This window comes from Patiria miniata, unplaced genomic scaffold (genome assembly GCF_015706575.1).
Source record: "Patiria miniata isolate m_02_andy unplaced genomic scaffold, ASM1570657v1 HiC_scaffold_29, whole genome shotgun sequence".
Classification (NCBI taxonomy): domain Eukaryota; kingdom Metazoa; phylum Echinodermata; class Asteroidea; order Valvatida; family Asterinidae; genus Patiria; species Patiria miniata.
Genome location: NW_024037068.1, coordinates 7,657,984 through 7,674,010, shown reverse-complemented (window position 1 = coordinate 7,674,010; position 16,027 = coordinate 7,657,984). Strand labels below are relative to the sequence as shown.

At 39.5% G+C, this 16,027-nt stretch overlaps 2 protein-coding genes and 1 long non-coding RNA gene across 3 annotated transcripts; all 3 read right to left on the bottom strand.

Moving 5' to 3' along the window:
* Positions 1-7,916: 7,916 nt before the first annotated feature.
* Positions 7,917-11,471, bottom strand: LOC119736293. Its single transcript, XM_038210337.1, has 2 exons — positions 11,232-11,471; positions 7,917-10,997 (listed from the first exon to the last, which is right to left on the bottom strand). Exon 2 carries the CDS (start codon positions 10,215-10,217, stop codon positions 8,664-8,666), a length of 1,554 nt encoding a protein of 517 aa, XP_038066265.1. The 5' UTR covers positions 10,218-10,997; positions 11,232-11,471; the 3' UTR covers positions 7,917-8,663.
* LOC119735140 (zinc finger protein 534-like) lies at positions 10,227-11,345 on the bottom strand. Its single transcript, XM_038208841.1, has 2 exons — positions 11,232-11,345; positions 10,227-10,997 (listed from the first exon to the last, which is right to left on the bottom strand). The coding sequence occupies exons 1-2, from the start codon at positions 11,343-11,345 to the stop codon at positions 10,227-10,229; spliced, it is 885 nt and encodes a 294-aa protein (XP_038064769.1).
* Positions 11,472-13,964: 2,493 nt separating the features above from the next.
* On the bottom strand, positions 13,965-14,795 carry LOC119735434. Its single transcript, XR_005272169.1, has 2 exons — positions 14,454-14,795; positions 13,965-14,276 (listed from the first exon to the last, which is right to left on the bottom strand). It is a non-coding gene; the product is annotated as an uncharacterized LOC119735434 (long non-coding RNA).
* Positions 14,796-16,027: the final 1,232 nt, after the last annotated feature.

Genomic DNA, 16,027 nt, shown 5'->3' with positions numbered 1-16,027 from the left:
TTTAAAAAAGGTTAACCATGCGGTTGTACTTGTACAATTGATCCACGGTGTTTGCTTGTCCGTTTTGGAACACAATGTTCTCGGGGTAGTCTCCGTCGTAAGCAGTGATCAATTTAAAGCTACAGTCCATCATTTGTAATTTGTGCATTTTGTTCGTTTGAAGCAACAAAAGACTTTAAAATCTAATGAAGGATACTAAGCAACTAACCTGATGAAGTTTCAGCTAAGCTTTAGGGGCCATTCAGAATTTTCAGTGTTTTTAAAATTTCGATCTTTTTTCCAAATTGTGGGTGGGTGGGTCAAGCTAAATAATTGAAAATCGAAATTCACTTTCCATGGAAAAAAAGATAAAAAAACAAAGAACGATAGATCTTTTGACTTGCCTGAACTACGCGCAAACGTTCCGATATCGCGATGCGTGTTTCTTTTCCAACTTCGTCCCCTGTATGTACTGTCAGGGGCATAGCCAGGAATTTTTCAGTGTCTGTGTGTGGGGAGGGGGGGGGGGCTTGAACATTTCATGGGGGGGGGGCGTCATGTAGATCAATGATATTTTTTTTCGAAACTCAAAATCTCAGTGGGGGAGGCGACTGGGGGGTGGACGACAAGGTTTCATGGGGGGGGGGGGGGGGACTGTCGCCTCCCACACCCCCCCCCCCCCCCCCGTGGCTACGCCACTGCAGGTCATACGGTTAAAGTTTATGTAAACTTGTATGAAAAGTCAAAGAAAAGTAACTCTCATGATCTATTTGACACCAAGTTTGTGTTAACTAGCCGGTAACGCCCTAAACAAATTATCCAGACAAATATGTTTATTTTGTAACATTTTATGTTTGTCTGTCGGTCTTCTATGCTGTTATGTTTACTTTTAGGTACCTTCAATGGTACTATGTTTAATTAACCTGTTCTTTTGTTTAACTAAACTAATAACGCACATATAGTTGCCAAATATGGCACTAACAAGTTTGAGGTCGGCAATTTCGTCTTTAAAAATCTTGGTACGTCGGGTTACCGTACACACAATTGTCCTGGAAACAACAGTACCAAAGTATAGAAAGTCGTACGCAAGAGCTCCCAGGCAAGTATCGCTGACGCCATTAGGCCTATGATTCCAAAATTTCTCACTGTGTCACACAGTGAAATAACTAAAAAGCGTCGTTGTATTGTGGACACATAAAAGCATTCAAGTCGCGTTCTTGCACACTTTCTGCAAGTCGACTGGATATCCTTGAACCACTGCCCCTGCTTTGCATAACAAGTGCACATGAATGAACGATTCGACTTTTATTCAAAGAAATTTCTATGTACAGTCACCAGACTCAAAGTAAACAATCCACGTGCATAACGCACGGCTACACCATCGTACAGTGTGGCAGGGACACCAACAAGTAAATCAACAATTAAACATTTTTTTTAAAAAATGGATAAATATTCTGATTGAATTTCGTTAAAAGATACTTGTTGGTGAGGTATCACATATTTTATCACATAAAAGAGGATGACCAACAACTTCACGCCGTCACTGAACTAGACACACATGTACATGGTGTTCAAGTACATGTACATGCAAGTGCATGTACATGTACAGTCGTGTTCAGTTTTTTATTAATCGAAATTAGGGGTGGGTGGGTGGGTCAAAATAATTTGGAAAAAAAGTCGAAATTTTAAAACATTGTAAATTCTGAATGGCCCCTTAGCTGTACATTCCGAGAAAAACAGCATTCTAAGATCTCAATTTCAAATCAAAAGTTACTGAATCATGTTTTGAATTGTTTTGAATTGCAGCTTTACGCGACGTCGCGCACTGATCCGACGAATTATAACAACCGCGCGCGCGTGTGCGTCGTTCCAATACTTGTGCGCGCTGCGCTGAATAACAAAACGAACTACTAATTTAAATTTTCCTACGGTGCTTCTTAAGAATCACCGTTGGAAATGCCTTCTTTCGTTGATTACTTCAAAATGACAGCTTCCCAGAAAGAATAATTTCACAGGGAGTTTAGTTCCCTTACCATCTTTCAACCAAGTTTGTTTTTCAACAGTAATTACGCCAGTTACTTTTCGGATGGCTGCAAATGATGGACTATAGCTTTAAAACAATTGCTCAACCTCTGGGACAATTATTATTTGATAGTTACATGTGTTTATGTTGATTAACTTCCCGTATTTTCATCCCTGTGCTTATCCCCATCTATAGCTATGTGTTTAGATTAGTAAGACTACATTGTATAAGCACTTTATGCCAAAATCCTCAATAAATTTATTTATTTCAATATTTTACCTTAATGTGGCCACAAAAATGGATCCAACAGGCTAGAGTGGAACCCATCTACGTTTTTGTTTGTTGTTTTTCTTTGATTTAACTGCCACTTGGACTGCAATATCATTAAATCTGTACTTATTGGAAAAAAAAGATAATTATTATGATATTCAACCTGGTACAGTGCCCTCTATAGTCGGTTTCCATGGCAATTCAAGACATTTTTCGAAAGATATATATGAAAACATACCATGTCAAGTTTTACCAAGATTGCAAAAAGTATGTTTATGTATCTGGAAGTTGACTAACCACCTCCCAACCCAAAAACTAAAAATACCAGAACCTGGATTCAGCAGGACGGTGTTTAACTCATTCAAATGTTATTACATTTTCAATTTGCCAAGTCCTTACTCTTAAATTAGTTAAACAGTAGTTGGATAATCATAATTTTTTTTTTTTTTTTAGGATTTGGTGGCTTTTAATACGAACAGTAAACTGCAATGACTAAATATGAGAAATGTTCGAATAATTTTTAAAATATATGTGTATATATATTTAGTTTAACTGTAGCGCCCCCTACTGTTAGTTTCCATAACAAGCAAAGTCACATTTAAAAGAGTTATTCATAAAGAATTGTTGTGTTAATTTTGATTAAGATCGGTAAAGGTCTGCTCAGATTATTGCCTTTTTTTCTTACCCTTCCAACCCTAGTGCTGAACAAATGCATCTAAGCGCAATTAGAGGCGGTTCCAATAAGTGGGCTCCTGAGAGAGAGAGCATCCCTAAATTTTCAATGTTAACATTTTGTTTTCCTAAATTTTCAATGTTAACATTTTGTTTTCCTATAGGGGACCTGCCAAGGATTAAAACAAATATCTTTGGCGGTGGGTTGGAGGGGTGGGGGGGGGGGGCGGTGCACTGGGACCCCCATAGCCCACGGACTAGTTGTCATGTGCATGATGAAACATTTATCTATGTTGAATTTCATTTCCCACTCACTTTCCCATCTACAGAGAGCATCGAGGTCACTTTGGAAGAGGTGGCATCTGATGGTGAATTTATTTCACCAGTAAGCCATCGTCTGCAAAGAGTCTGGGTTTTTGAAGACACTTAGGATGGAATATCGTTCACATATAGGAGGAACAGTAGTGGCCCTAAACTTTGCCTTGGGGTACGCTAGCTATAACGTCGGCAGATGTAGCGCTTTCCCCCTCCAGTACTATACTCTCTGTGTGTGAGATGTTACGAAGCTTGAAATTCAATTGTAAATGTTGTCAGTAATCCCGTAGTGCTTTAGTTTAAGAAAAAGTCGTTGATGAGGGACGCGATCAAACGCTTTTGAGAAATCCACAAACACCGTGTCGATCTGTTTACCTTTTTTCCACTGTGATGAGCAATGGGTGTCACGGCCTCTATTTTTCCTAAACCGTGTTGGCAGTCAGTTAGTATTTGGTGACGTTCAAGGCGAAACATGACATGACGCCGGACGACGTGTTCCAGAACTTTGCACAGAACAGACGTTATGGGGCGATAATTACTTGGGCCGCTCCGATCTTGTTGCCCTTCTTAAACACCGGAGTAACATTGACATTAGTCCAATCATCTGGAAGTTGGCCCGAGATGATATATTGATTGAAGAGAGCTGTCAGTAATGGTGCTAGTTCACAACTGCATTTCACTGAGAATTCTGTAAGGTATATCATCTGGACCTGCCGCCTTTGATGGATTTAATTCATGAAGAAGCTTCGGGATACCTTCAGATGTTATTTCAAGTGGTTCAATATCAGAGAAGATCTGCTGAAGATTGGGAAGCAGTGTCCTCCTGCGTTAGACTGACTTAAAAGATGAATTTATGGTGTTGGCTTTCCTGGTGTGATCAAACACTGTCTCACTGCCGTTCTGTAGTAGGTGAACACCAACATTGTCTCTACGTTTGGATTTCACATATTTCCAAAACTTCTTTGAGTTGTTCTGAAGATCCTCATCCAACATAATGGATATATATTGCTCATGAGCTTTATTAAGGTCTTTCTCACTTGTTGTCTTTCACTGCCGGTTTTTCGACGGAGTGCGGGAGAGAACCTGGGCAAATTAAACAGTGTGGAGGAAAATTTTGATGGAATATATTTTCTGTAATATATTTTATGAGTGTACATTTCAAGCGAGTCCAGTCTCATTAACAGATCTTGATTGAATTTTCCTGTAGGAAGCTCACCCCGAAGGTAGCCAAGTTTTTAGGAAAATCTTTTTTTTTTCTTTTGTACTAGAAAAACTTTCTGCGGGCTGGCTTTGGTGTTTGACATCCAGTGTTAACATGATTGTTCACTATGCTGTGATCTCCTATTCCAGGCAAAATTTGGATAGAATCAACGATAGTGTAATTGGAGACTAAAAGCAAATCCAGGATACTGTCATTACTCGTTGGCTCGGTCAGAAGTTGTTCAAGGCCAAACGAGTTGCATTTGTCAATGAATTTCTTACACTGGGTTGCAATGCTGCTTCAAGTAGAAAAAGATTTATCAGACCAATTTATGTCCTTGAGATTGAAGTTTCCGGCCGCCCAACCAGATTTTACAATTTCTTTTCGTCGACTGGTGGAGCTTGGATAACGATGAGTTACATGCATATCAATGGGTTCATGTGAAGAATCAAGGTTGTAAAATGCTCCGACATTAACCTTCTTCTTAGGGCCACACTCAACGTGAACCAATATGCAGTCAAAATCAGAGTTCAGATTGTCAATAAGATGAGCAGAAAGATGTTTGATCGCACAAGTTAAAACCTCTCCATATCCATCTAGGCGGTCTTTCCTGAAGTCTGCATGTTCAGGGGGAAATAAGTCGGCACAAAGGATGGAATTATTGAGCCAGGTTTTTGAACCAAGGGCGATGTTCGGTTTTTGGTCTTGGAGAAGTACCAACATTTCTTATTTTTCAAGCTTGGGAAGTTGATACTGAGGGTTGTAAGCTTCTTTGCTCTTGTATCACGAGTGGTAGATGCTTTCGTGGCTTTTGATTACGGGTTTGGACCAGTCTGCACATGTCTGAATACATGATTTGATCCTCTCTGGGCCCGTTTTTGGGAGGACGTTGCGAGAGGTTGATGTTGGTTGTCACTCAAAGATTGATCAGAGTCTATCGGGCTGAAAGGATTCTCATCCAGTGCTAACATTAATCAGAGAGTCAGATTAGTTTAATTTGGGTGACCACATTTTGTCACAAATCCAGGATGAACTTGAACTTGCGAGTAAACTGTATGTTGCATATTCCCCATACCAATACAAACCGGATGATTCCATTTTTTCACACTTTTCGCATTGGATACTCTTTTCCGGAAAGTATAGCAACAAAAGTATATAACACAGATGTTACAGGGTGCCGGGGGGTCATCGATCTAGGAGTTTGATGGAGGGCCTGGGTTAGGGTTTGCATCATTTCCAAGTCCAATAATAAGAACGTGAGTCCATGACAGACCTCTTTTGGTTTTGTGAGTTAATAAGTCGTTGCGTGGTAGAACAGTAGCAGCATAGTTGTCAGCAATACCAAACACAACATCATCCATGTAATTCTGACTGGCAAATTTTAAGTCTATGGTTTTACTTACAGTCTTGTATTCTTTATCACTAATGCGAGCAAGTGCGAAGATTAAGCCAACAACACAGAAGGTGATGGTAAATTCCATATTTATTCGTTTCAAGTCAGGCTGAAGGTCCAAGAACAGTCAAGTCCCATGTAGATTGCACGGTGACGTCGATGTTTATTTAAAAATGGCCGACGTACACAGTACAGATCCATTGCACAGTGTTCATAAACAAAGTTAACAATGTCATAACAATACAGAAAGATTGTAGACAATAAGCCGATGCGCGAATTTTCGAAGAAACACAAAACCGTAAAAATGCGATACAAGACTAGGTTGGCCGGGTAAAACGCACAATTAAAAAGATTAAAGAATTTAAAATCCCCCACGAAATGAAAGATAGTATAGCTCTGTCACAGCGCCCTCACTCTTTTTAAACAGGAAACGTCTAGATTTTTAAGATTTTCTTCCTAGTGAAAGGGAAGTCGAACTCAGAACTCTAATCAACCAGATCATAGGCAGTAAACTTACAAAGTATAAATCTAGGAACCAAAACTGATTCAAATCCCTGCGTAACGTCATGGACTCAATTCCTGTAATGTCGCAGGTATTTCCAAGAAAACCCCCGCTAGTCAAGTTTGTAGCTTTGACACCAACTTCATAGAAGCAAAACATCAGTATTTCATGGGGGGGGGGGGATTGTGACTGAGCCATTTATGGGTGTATATACGTACGCACGCCGTGTACAGGGCGAAAAATTAACGTCACACAACCCGAGGATTTGCGGCCAATTTACAGCGAAAAGCAGTCAGATGGGCTCAATAAATTTTAACAGAATGTCCGCTGGTACTCAAAGTTCCATTACGCTGCTACCATTTATATTGTGGGGTTCTTTTAAAATGAATCTATTTTCAAATTCTTTTTTCATGGCCTGAACTGAAATGTTACCATATCCTTCTGAGTTGATTTTTATAGCATTTTGGGGGAATTGGTAAGCAACGATCTCGACCAATGGCTGCTGGAGGCGGGGTCCGAGGCTATCCAGTTGCCATGGCGACCGGACTGGGCTTGGTGGTTGGTCAATAAAGCAAGGCTCCGCAAAATGAGTAAGGTGCTCAAAATGAAATTGAAGTTATAAGAAAAAAAATATGGAGAACCATACATGTAATATGTTTGCAATGAACGAAAGACAATGTTTCATAATTTGGTAGTTGTTTGTAATTTTAAAGCATTGTGCAGTTGTGAGAACAAATATAGAAGGTTTGCAGATACTGAAGTGAAGTAACTGTCTAATAATAATATGGAATAATTGATTCAACTTACATTGCACTCTCTCCACAAATACTGCATCAGACATCAGACTTCCTTTCCCTCTATCCTATCTTCAACATTTGCCGAAATGTTCCAATATCTGATTGTGATAATGTGACCAATGTGAAATCAGATGGCTTTAGGAAGGAGTGTTACTTCTTACTGTGAGCAATGGGGGATTAGGGGAGTAGATGTATCTTGTATTATGTTCACTTGCGCATTGGTCTTCATTTACACTTGACACACTATAATGCAAACAGCAAAAAAAATCTCAATTTGTGTATTACTGTACAAGTAATAAACAACGTAGGTGTGGTTGGAAAATGTGACAGAGTCAGTTTTTTTTAACGCAAATACTGGGTTTTGAGGCATTGAAACCTTTCCATTTTTGAATCAAAAAGAGTACAGAGAGTGTACAACTGTAAACGATTATTTCACCAAATATGAAAGGACCCATTAACTTATTTCAGGTCCAAGATACAAACTCAAGTGTAGAGTAAACATGTTAGCAAACAAACAAGATAATGAACTGTACATGTCTGTTGCATCTAGCACTTGCCCTCAAAAACTCCCCATAAAAAAAACATGTCACCTTATATGATGATGATTATGTGTGTGCCAGTGCCGTCTCTCTGGGATCCGCCCCCTCAAAAGCCTATTTACTACTTTGCATCTTCCAAATGAAAGCACTTTTCGTTATTATTATCAAAAGTTTGTCAAGTCAGAACTTTTTTGCAGGTGCGCAAATCCCGGGATGGGGCCACAAGTAGAGGGCGTTGGCATCAAATCCTACGATGTTTTGACACATTTTGGTGCCTTCCCGGATGAACGTTTTCCCTTTCTCGTGGTATCGGTGAAAGACGAGAGACGGACCCCCTACGATGTTGTCTTTGAGTTTGTAGTAGAGCTCTTTGCTCGCTTCATCGATGAGGCTGAACGTAAGGAATAGGTAGTGCAGTGACAGGCCCGGGACCGAGATGGCGCATTTAAACATGTCCATCTGCCGCTCTCTGTAGAATGCAAACATCTTGTCTACCGCATCGAGAAAGGAAACCACGTCAAGATTATTGTACCAAACGAGAAAGTCTCGTACATTGGACATACCGTGCTCCTTCCACACGATCTGGCAGTACTGGTATTCCTCCTCGGATATGTTGCATCCCTTTAACTTGCTGTAGAAGGCCTGATGGGGTGGAAGTGTCTCGATTACAAGTTTTTGCAGATCATCTACCCACTCGTACGGGAAAAAGCCTTTGGTCTGTGGGCAGTCGTACGCCTTTAAGAATTTCGCGTAGCTGTATCCGGGAGCAAGATAATTCGTAATGTCGAGAAACTTCAACTTTTCGGTTTTGAGGGCCATGTACGTGCTGGTTCTTTTGATGATCAATTTTAGAGGATCTGTTTCTTGAAGCACCGGGTACAGATAACGCTTGATGACGTTGATATCGTACTTCCCAGAGTTGAAGCCCAGTACCGGTACCTCGTGAAGATATTCGTCTAACTGCTCCCTTAGTTAGTTGATGTGCTTGTGCAGTTTGCTCTGCGGCGTTGACTCGCTCTCCATCGCCTCATTAATCGTCTCGCTTCTCATCGCCCTAATCATCTCATCCAACTGCTCGAAAATGACTTCATATTTCTCCAGAAGTATCTCGTACGCAGCCAGACTGATGGTATGTAAGTAGTCGACCATGTCTGATACCAGTTCACGCGGGTTGCCGTTACTGACAAAACACCGTGGTGCCTCGTAGTCTGGAATATTACTGGCGATGCTGACACTCAGTAACTCGTGGCGTGCTTCCCATCGCAGTTTTCCGTCTCGCTGGCGCATTGAAGGAGATACGGACTGGAAGTAGCATTCGTAATCGAACGTGGCCCTGAAGGGGTAATATTTCATGTCCTCCTCTACATCTATGCCGACTTCGGATAACTTGTCAAAGATTGTAAAAGGCAGTTGGTAAGAACCCCCACTGAATTTATGTTTGATGTTGACGTCACAAGTGAGTTCGTGACGTAGGAGATCGGTAGACCTGGTAGACACGGTGTAGCACTTGGAGCAGGCGTAGGATCGGCTGTACTTATTCAGATCGGAAATATTGGAAAAGTGGTTTCCCCACAGGTTGAGGTACAGAGTATCGGGATAGCGGCGGTGAGAACGCCTTATCAGTTCCACCTGTATCGTAGCTTTGTTCGGACATTGTTCCTCCCCTGTCATCTCATCAGCCTCGTTCTCGTCACCATCTTCGTCATCAACCTCTGCCGGCAGCAGTGTGTATACTTGCACATTCACCTCGAACACCACCTCGGCAATGGCCAGCTCATCTAGCGTTATTCCGTCTACCCGATCTTTGCCCGCAGCCTGGCGGTATGTTTCGACCAGATGATGTACTGCTTTTTCAGTCGAGTGTGAATTGGTTCCCCTATGCACGGCCAGGCAACGAAAGAAACAAAAATTGTCATCAAACGTGTTTCCGGTGTTTGTGTTTCGGAGTAAGTTTGTCAGACCCAGATTGTTAACGACGTATGGCGGAAGTTTCTCTACGGGTGAGCCGATGGGAAACTGCGGCATTTTGTTGACGTAGACCATCACGTTGGTGGTTGCTGCAACGGTCCACTTTGTGTCGGGTCGACGCAGGATGCCGTACTGTAGTACATCAGTCTCTCGGACTCTCTCTCTCACACGATCCATGTCTTGCTCCGTTGCAATAGTCTCGGGGGTGGGGAACAGCCTCGCATTGTTTTGACTGGCGTGAAAGTACCTCAGCTGACCCGTCTCCGAATGACGGAGGATAAACCCAGAAGAAAGGTTAATCTTCACTCGGCATCGAAGGCGCTGAAATATCATTCTCAGAGCCATATCGACGTCTATGGTGGAGTTTCCAGCCAGTCGAAAATTGTATACATCTTGAATGCGGCGTCCTGTCGTGTAATGCGTGTGAATGGGCAACCAATGTCGACGGAGAGCTTTAAGAATATCATCAGCATCTTGCCGATTTTCTTGGCCGTAATCACCAGCTGGAAACTCGCGAGGATCTTCGGAAACAGTTTCAGGTGAATGAGGACGGGACATCACGTGTGATTAGGTTTCTTCGGGTATTGACGGTGGAGTTGTACTGCCTTCGTGGTACGTTTTGATGTGTTTCTTCAGGTTGTCGTGCCGACTGAAAGACTTGTCACACAGCGGGCAGATGTGCCCGTGTGGTGCTTGTGATGTCTGCGGTGTCTGCAGTGGTGTCTGCGGTGACGTTGGTGGTACATCAGTGGGGGATGGGGTGGTATGGACATCGGAAACAGCCTCCATCATCTCGGGATCTCCCTCTACATTCTCAGATTGGTAGGGTTCGGGGGTTTGCTCGAACGGTGTTGGATAAGATGCTGACACTCCACCGTGGTCGTTTTGTAGATGCCGTAACATATGGCTCACCCTCTGGAAAACAACTCCACACGCTGGACAGGTTGATATTGTACTGCTAGGGTTTTGGGGAGGGTTACAGTCAGTTCCGGTCTTAGCAATGGTTGACTCCACTTTCTCTTGATCCGAGATTTGATGGCTGATAGACGGCAGCTGATCTGCGGTGTGGTTCTTGCGATGCCGTTTCAAATTGTCGGGACGAGAGAACACTTTGCTGCAAACCGGACAGGTCACTGCTTTCTTGTTCACACTCGTGTCGATATTGTCAAGCTTGCAGTGTCGGATCAGGTTGGTCAGTTGACGGAAGACCTTATCACACGACACGCATGAGTACTGTCTACCTTTTACTGCCTTTTCGTCATGTCCTTGTCTCCCTCGTCCGCCCTGCAATCCTTGCTGTGCCACCGCGACTGACGGCTCAGGAGGAACGTCAACAATCTGCAGATGTGAAGAAAAAGAAAACGGATCGTTAGTACAAAATGTTCTCTTTTATGTACATGTATTAACATAAAATGCGATGAATAGGCTACATAAACATGTTGGTTTTGTTTACTTAATAAATAACTCCGTAATAAAACTCAGGAAACGGAAACAAAATTGTAATCTCAACGAGCCTGAGGCGGTTTGTAAATTCACGAGTAATAGCTTTTCAGATGGTTGTTTTGTACTTACCATAAGCTGATCTTCATCTTGATCAATGTCCCACTCCTCCTGCAAGCATTGAAGGAACTGCTGACTGGTAGGTGTGCTTGTTGGGTAGGGCCTCATGGCACTCTGATGACTCATATTGCAACGTGAGATATATCTGGGTTAAAAGAAAACAGAAATGCGTTATTGTAAGAAAAACAAAACCTTGTATCATTCATGTACATGTACTATTGTATACGCTACTATAATAGGACACTTACTCGAGATCGACGTGACGATGTCAATGTCCACATTCAAATTGATCCTCGTGACGACAATCCTCAACTTATATACCTTCAGAATGAGAAAATCTATCTTTTTTTTTAGTAAATCTAAAAATAGCTCAGCATATCCATTATCATGTTAATACAAGAAAGCTACATTGGAAATAATTTTTTAATAGATTTTTTTTTTGATAGAGTTTGAAAGTTTACATAGAAATTATTTAAGAAAGTTTGCGAATTATATGTAGGGCCATACATTCAATTTTTTTTTTTTCGTTTACGTTGAATTAATATTTTGTCCAAGTGGTTTTTTTTTCCGCTGGTAGTGCATTGCACGTTTAAGATGAATTTTCATTGGTCGCTGATGTATAATATATCTTTCGTTACACTTCTTTCGGGGCTTACTCAGGTTGTACGTATAGGGGGTACGGTAACTATTTACATGCATGTACAATTAATTACACATTGGAGCCAGTATAATATATAGACAACTTTTATGGACACTTTTTTTTTATTTTTTTTATTTTTTTTTTACCATTGTTATAAACAACCACGTGACAATTAATCAAACTCAGTTTTCACGATCGTCATATATAACTATTATCGATGGTGCCTGGAACAAAATAAGATGTGATTTCCTCGATTATTAAAATTCAGTTTGGACGCTACATCACTCGTTAATTGCACTATTCATTTAGGTGACGTAGCCTATACTAACGACTACAATGTACCTCGACTGGGATCCAGTGCACTACTCAGAAAAAAAATCCCATCATTAAAATAATGAATAATGAAACCAAAAAAAAAAAAAAAATGCATTGCAAATCACTTACATTTCCCAACCAAATAAAATTGAAACGAGACTTTTGTTCGATGTAGACCTAATATCGGGTCGATCGGTTTTATTTCAAGTGGTCTTATGAAAACTAAGAAGTCAATATGATTTTTGCATTCGGTTATTCATATTTTCCTCTCTTTTTTATTCCAAATGGTCGTCATGTTTCAAGATTTTATTTTATCTATTGGGAAACATTGATAGTATCTTGAACAAGTTTCAACTTTTTGTTTCAGCTGAATGTGTTTTGTAATTTATATTTACAACAAACAAATACATGTCGTATTTAAGACGTATTTTTTTTTTTTTGCTCTTAAGGCACGCCTCAATCTCAAGACGATCTTCAAAATTAAAATGAAACAAACTTATTATTACAAAAAAGCAATGTATGTAGGATACGTAGATCATATACGTGGATTATCGCCAAATAACTTTCGCATTGTCGTCTATAGAATGTAGCGGATTGTTTAAAATAAAATTAAAAAAACCCATCTTGTGTAAACCTTGATATTGACATATTATGGAAGCGCGGAAGACATTCAATCAGTACATATTTTAACACTAAAAGCAAGTAACTGTTGGTTGAAAGCCAACACATTCTGTAAATCGACACCAATCAATGAGGGTCTATTTTTTTCTTAAATTGTGTTATTTTATTTATTCTTTATCATACAAAGGAAAACATGTCTTTTTTATCATAGTCCCTTTCAATTAAAGTACATGAAGATATATTATCATAAATAAAATATATCCGCGTCAATTATTGAGACATCGCTGCTCAATGCGCATAAGTTTTACATTCGCAAAGATCTTAGTGTACACATTTACGACTCTTTTTTTTTTAATAAAAATTAAAAAATAAATTAAATACAATAAATCTTAAAAGGAAACATAGAAATAGCTTTAATCTGTCTTTGTTATTGTTTTATTTTTTGCGTTGTCCGTATTCTTCCCTTTTGTGTTGCTCTATAAAAAAAATAAAAAAAATATGAAAGCTATTAGAGATAAAAGCAAAAAAAAAAAAAAAAAGTATAAATATTTCTAATGTGTCTGTATTTTTAAAGGATTGTAATTTGTTTCATCTATGCAATTAATACATATCATTATTGTCATTTACTTATATTATCAGGATTATTACTCTATTATTATTCTATTCGTATCATGGATTTTTTTTTTTGTGTCGGGGCAATATAAATCGATTTTAGGTTTTTGCCCTTGTTGTTATTTCGTTGCAAATACGTCTCTTTTTTATTCAAATTCTGTTTTAACATGTGCCGGGGTCCCATAAAAAAAAAAAAAAAAAGTGGGAAATATCCTAGATGCAGAAATGTAATACCTGTAAATTAAGTTTGTCATCTTGCTGAAGCTTCATTGCTTTAAAAAATACGTGTGGAATACGTGTGAGTGTATCTGAAATAACAAAACTATGAGTCACCTTTCTCAAAGAGCTATAAGATAGCTTATTAAAGATCTGAAGTCTTAAAACCACATACTGTACAATCAAATCCTGAAAAGAAGAGCCCTGTTAATAAACATGTACCATCCTGCTTATAACAAGGATAATTTAAGGTCGCAGGTCTTTGGTTTTTTTTTATTGCTGATAATATAAGGTCACTGTTATAACGAGATACATTTTGACGGCCCTTTTTTTTCTCCTTCTTTGGTTAGAAAATACATGTACAGTGATTTGATGTTGGCCTGGTATCGCGAAATGATTGGAACAACTGACTGAAATATACTAACAGTTCGATACACTATTGTATTCCTACATTTTTATCACTTATTGTGCACATCATTTCTAAAGTCTATTACAAAATAATCAAATAGATTCGATTAAAATTCCAGATAGAGCCATTCCCCAACTTTCAATGTGATTCAGTTAATTACTTATTAAGGAATTTAAATGTGTAATGTCGAGTGGACTACAACTCTGCCTCTCCCTTTGATCATGAAGGTATATAGAGGTCGACCCTGCAGAGGATAGTCAGAGAGAAATACATGTAACATGTTTGAACTTAGCATTAAACACCAGAACAATTCCAACAAATGTTATGCATTTATCAAAACAAGTCTAGTTTATAAAATAATTTAGAAAAAAAAACCCAAATACACGCTGATGATAATATGTCTCGCGAGACATGAACTTACCTTGAATTTGTGTGACCGTTCAGGAGATTCGTTGTAATGAGATGAAAACCACGGACGTACTGCATTCGTTGCTTGTCGATGCACACCAAACGTTTACCTGACGTTGAATGGGCTCACACCGCCGAGTGATTGTGTACATGGAGATTTGAAGAAGAAAAACACCGCAAATTCGGACTGGACGACTGGACAAGTCCGGACTGGTCGTCATGTTTGTCGTCCATCCATGGCTCATCGCTGTGACGTCACTGGGATGGTGCTCGGAAACATTCGAAAACAACGCGAATTGGAGGAACTTCCTTGGACAAGACAGAACATGTTTCGTGTGTCCAGTTGTTGCTTGCCCGTCAATGACTCATTTGCTGTGACGTCACTGGGATTCCCCATACGTATACAAAGGAGGCAATTGTGATGGCCCAAGCTTAGATCGTCAATATTTACGGTTGGCTGACCGTTGCGGTACGTGGTGGATATTAGAAGGCAGGGAAGGATCGCGGAGGTGATTACAAGTGAAAGGAAGGATTACCGTTATACATTTTGTACATGTACATGATAGACCCATATCTACACGGGGTGGGGGGGGGGGATATGACACAATTGTATTAATTTATTTATTTAAGTCAAATTTGAAAAGTTATGTAAAAAAAGAAAAGAAAAAAAAAAGAAGGATAATGTGAATACCGAAACGATATATAAATCGTTAAAACAAATCTATCTCTGGATGCACTAAAAAAAACACCCAAAAAATTCAACATAGAACTACATCTGTTTCGCGTATTACCATGTTTGAAAATGATACCCTCAGTGCGTGCTCAGCTATGATTGTTCACGTGAGATGATTCTTGGCCGTTGCAAGACTGCATTTAATAATTATCAGGTATCTGCCTTTTTTTTGTTACTCTAAATTAAGTATCCCATACGGTATAATATGAAAACTTTATTTACTTTCAATACCGGTACTTTCTTTAAACCATACGTCGGTTGGCTGAACGTGTAATAAAATTACCACCAAAAAAAAAAAAAAAAAAAAAAGGACACACACATACACAACCATCTTCTGGGTTGTTTTTCAAACTACACACAACCCCCCCCCCAAAAAAAAAACACAACGTGTCAACGTATTGTCAATGTTTTAAACAATATCAATCACAAGCTTGTTTGTCCTTATCGCGTTGTTAGTCACGAGGTTATGAAGAAAAACAATATGCAGTAAGCGGCTCTATTATTCGTAAAAGCGGTAATAAAACGCTCAATAAGTACAACACATCTAAACACAATGTAAGTTACGGTGGTATGTTTGACCGTCTTAACAAAAATAACAAAACAAAAACAAATAGTTGGTGAGTAGCCTAATTCAGTAAAAAAGAGCTCAAGTTACTGTGTTAAGCTTATCAAGAAGATTAGTTTAATTGCATCAAACATATGATCAACGACATTTTCTTACCTTTTATAATCCCACCATCCCGGTCTGCTTAAAACCACTTCAAAGGGGTTGAATGTATTCAATTCGAAAATTAATCAAGCGGAAAGTGAAGTTTCAACACCCGACTCACTGTTTTTATTCTTTGAAGTTTCAT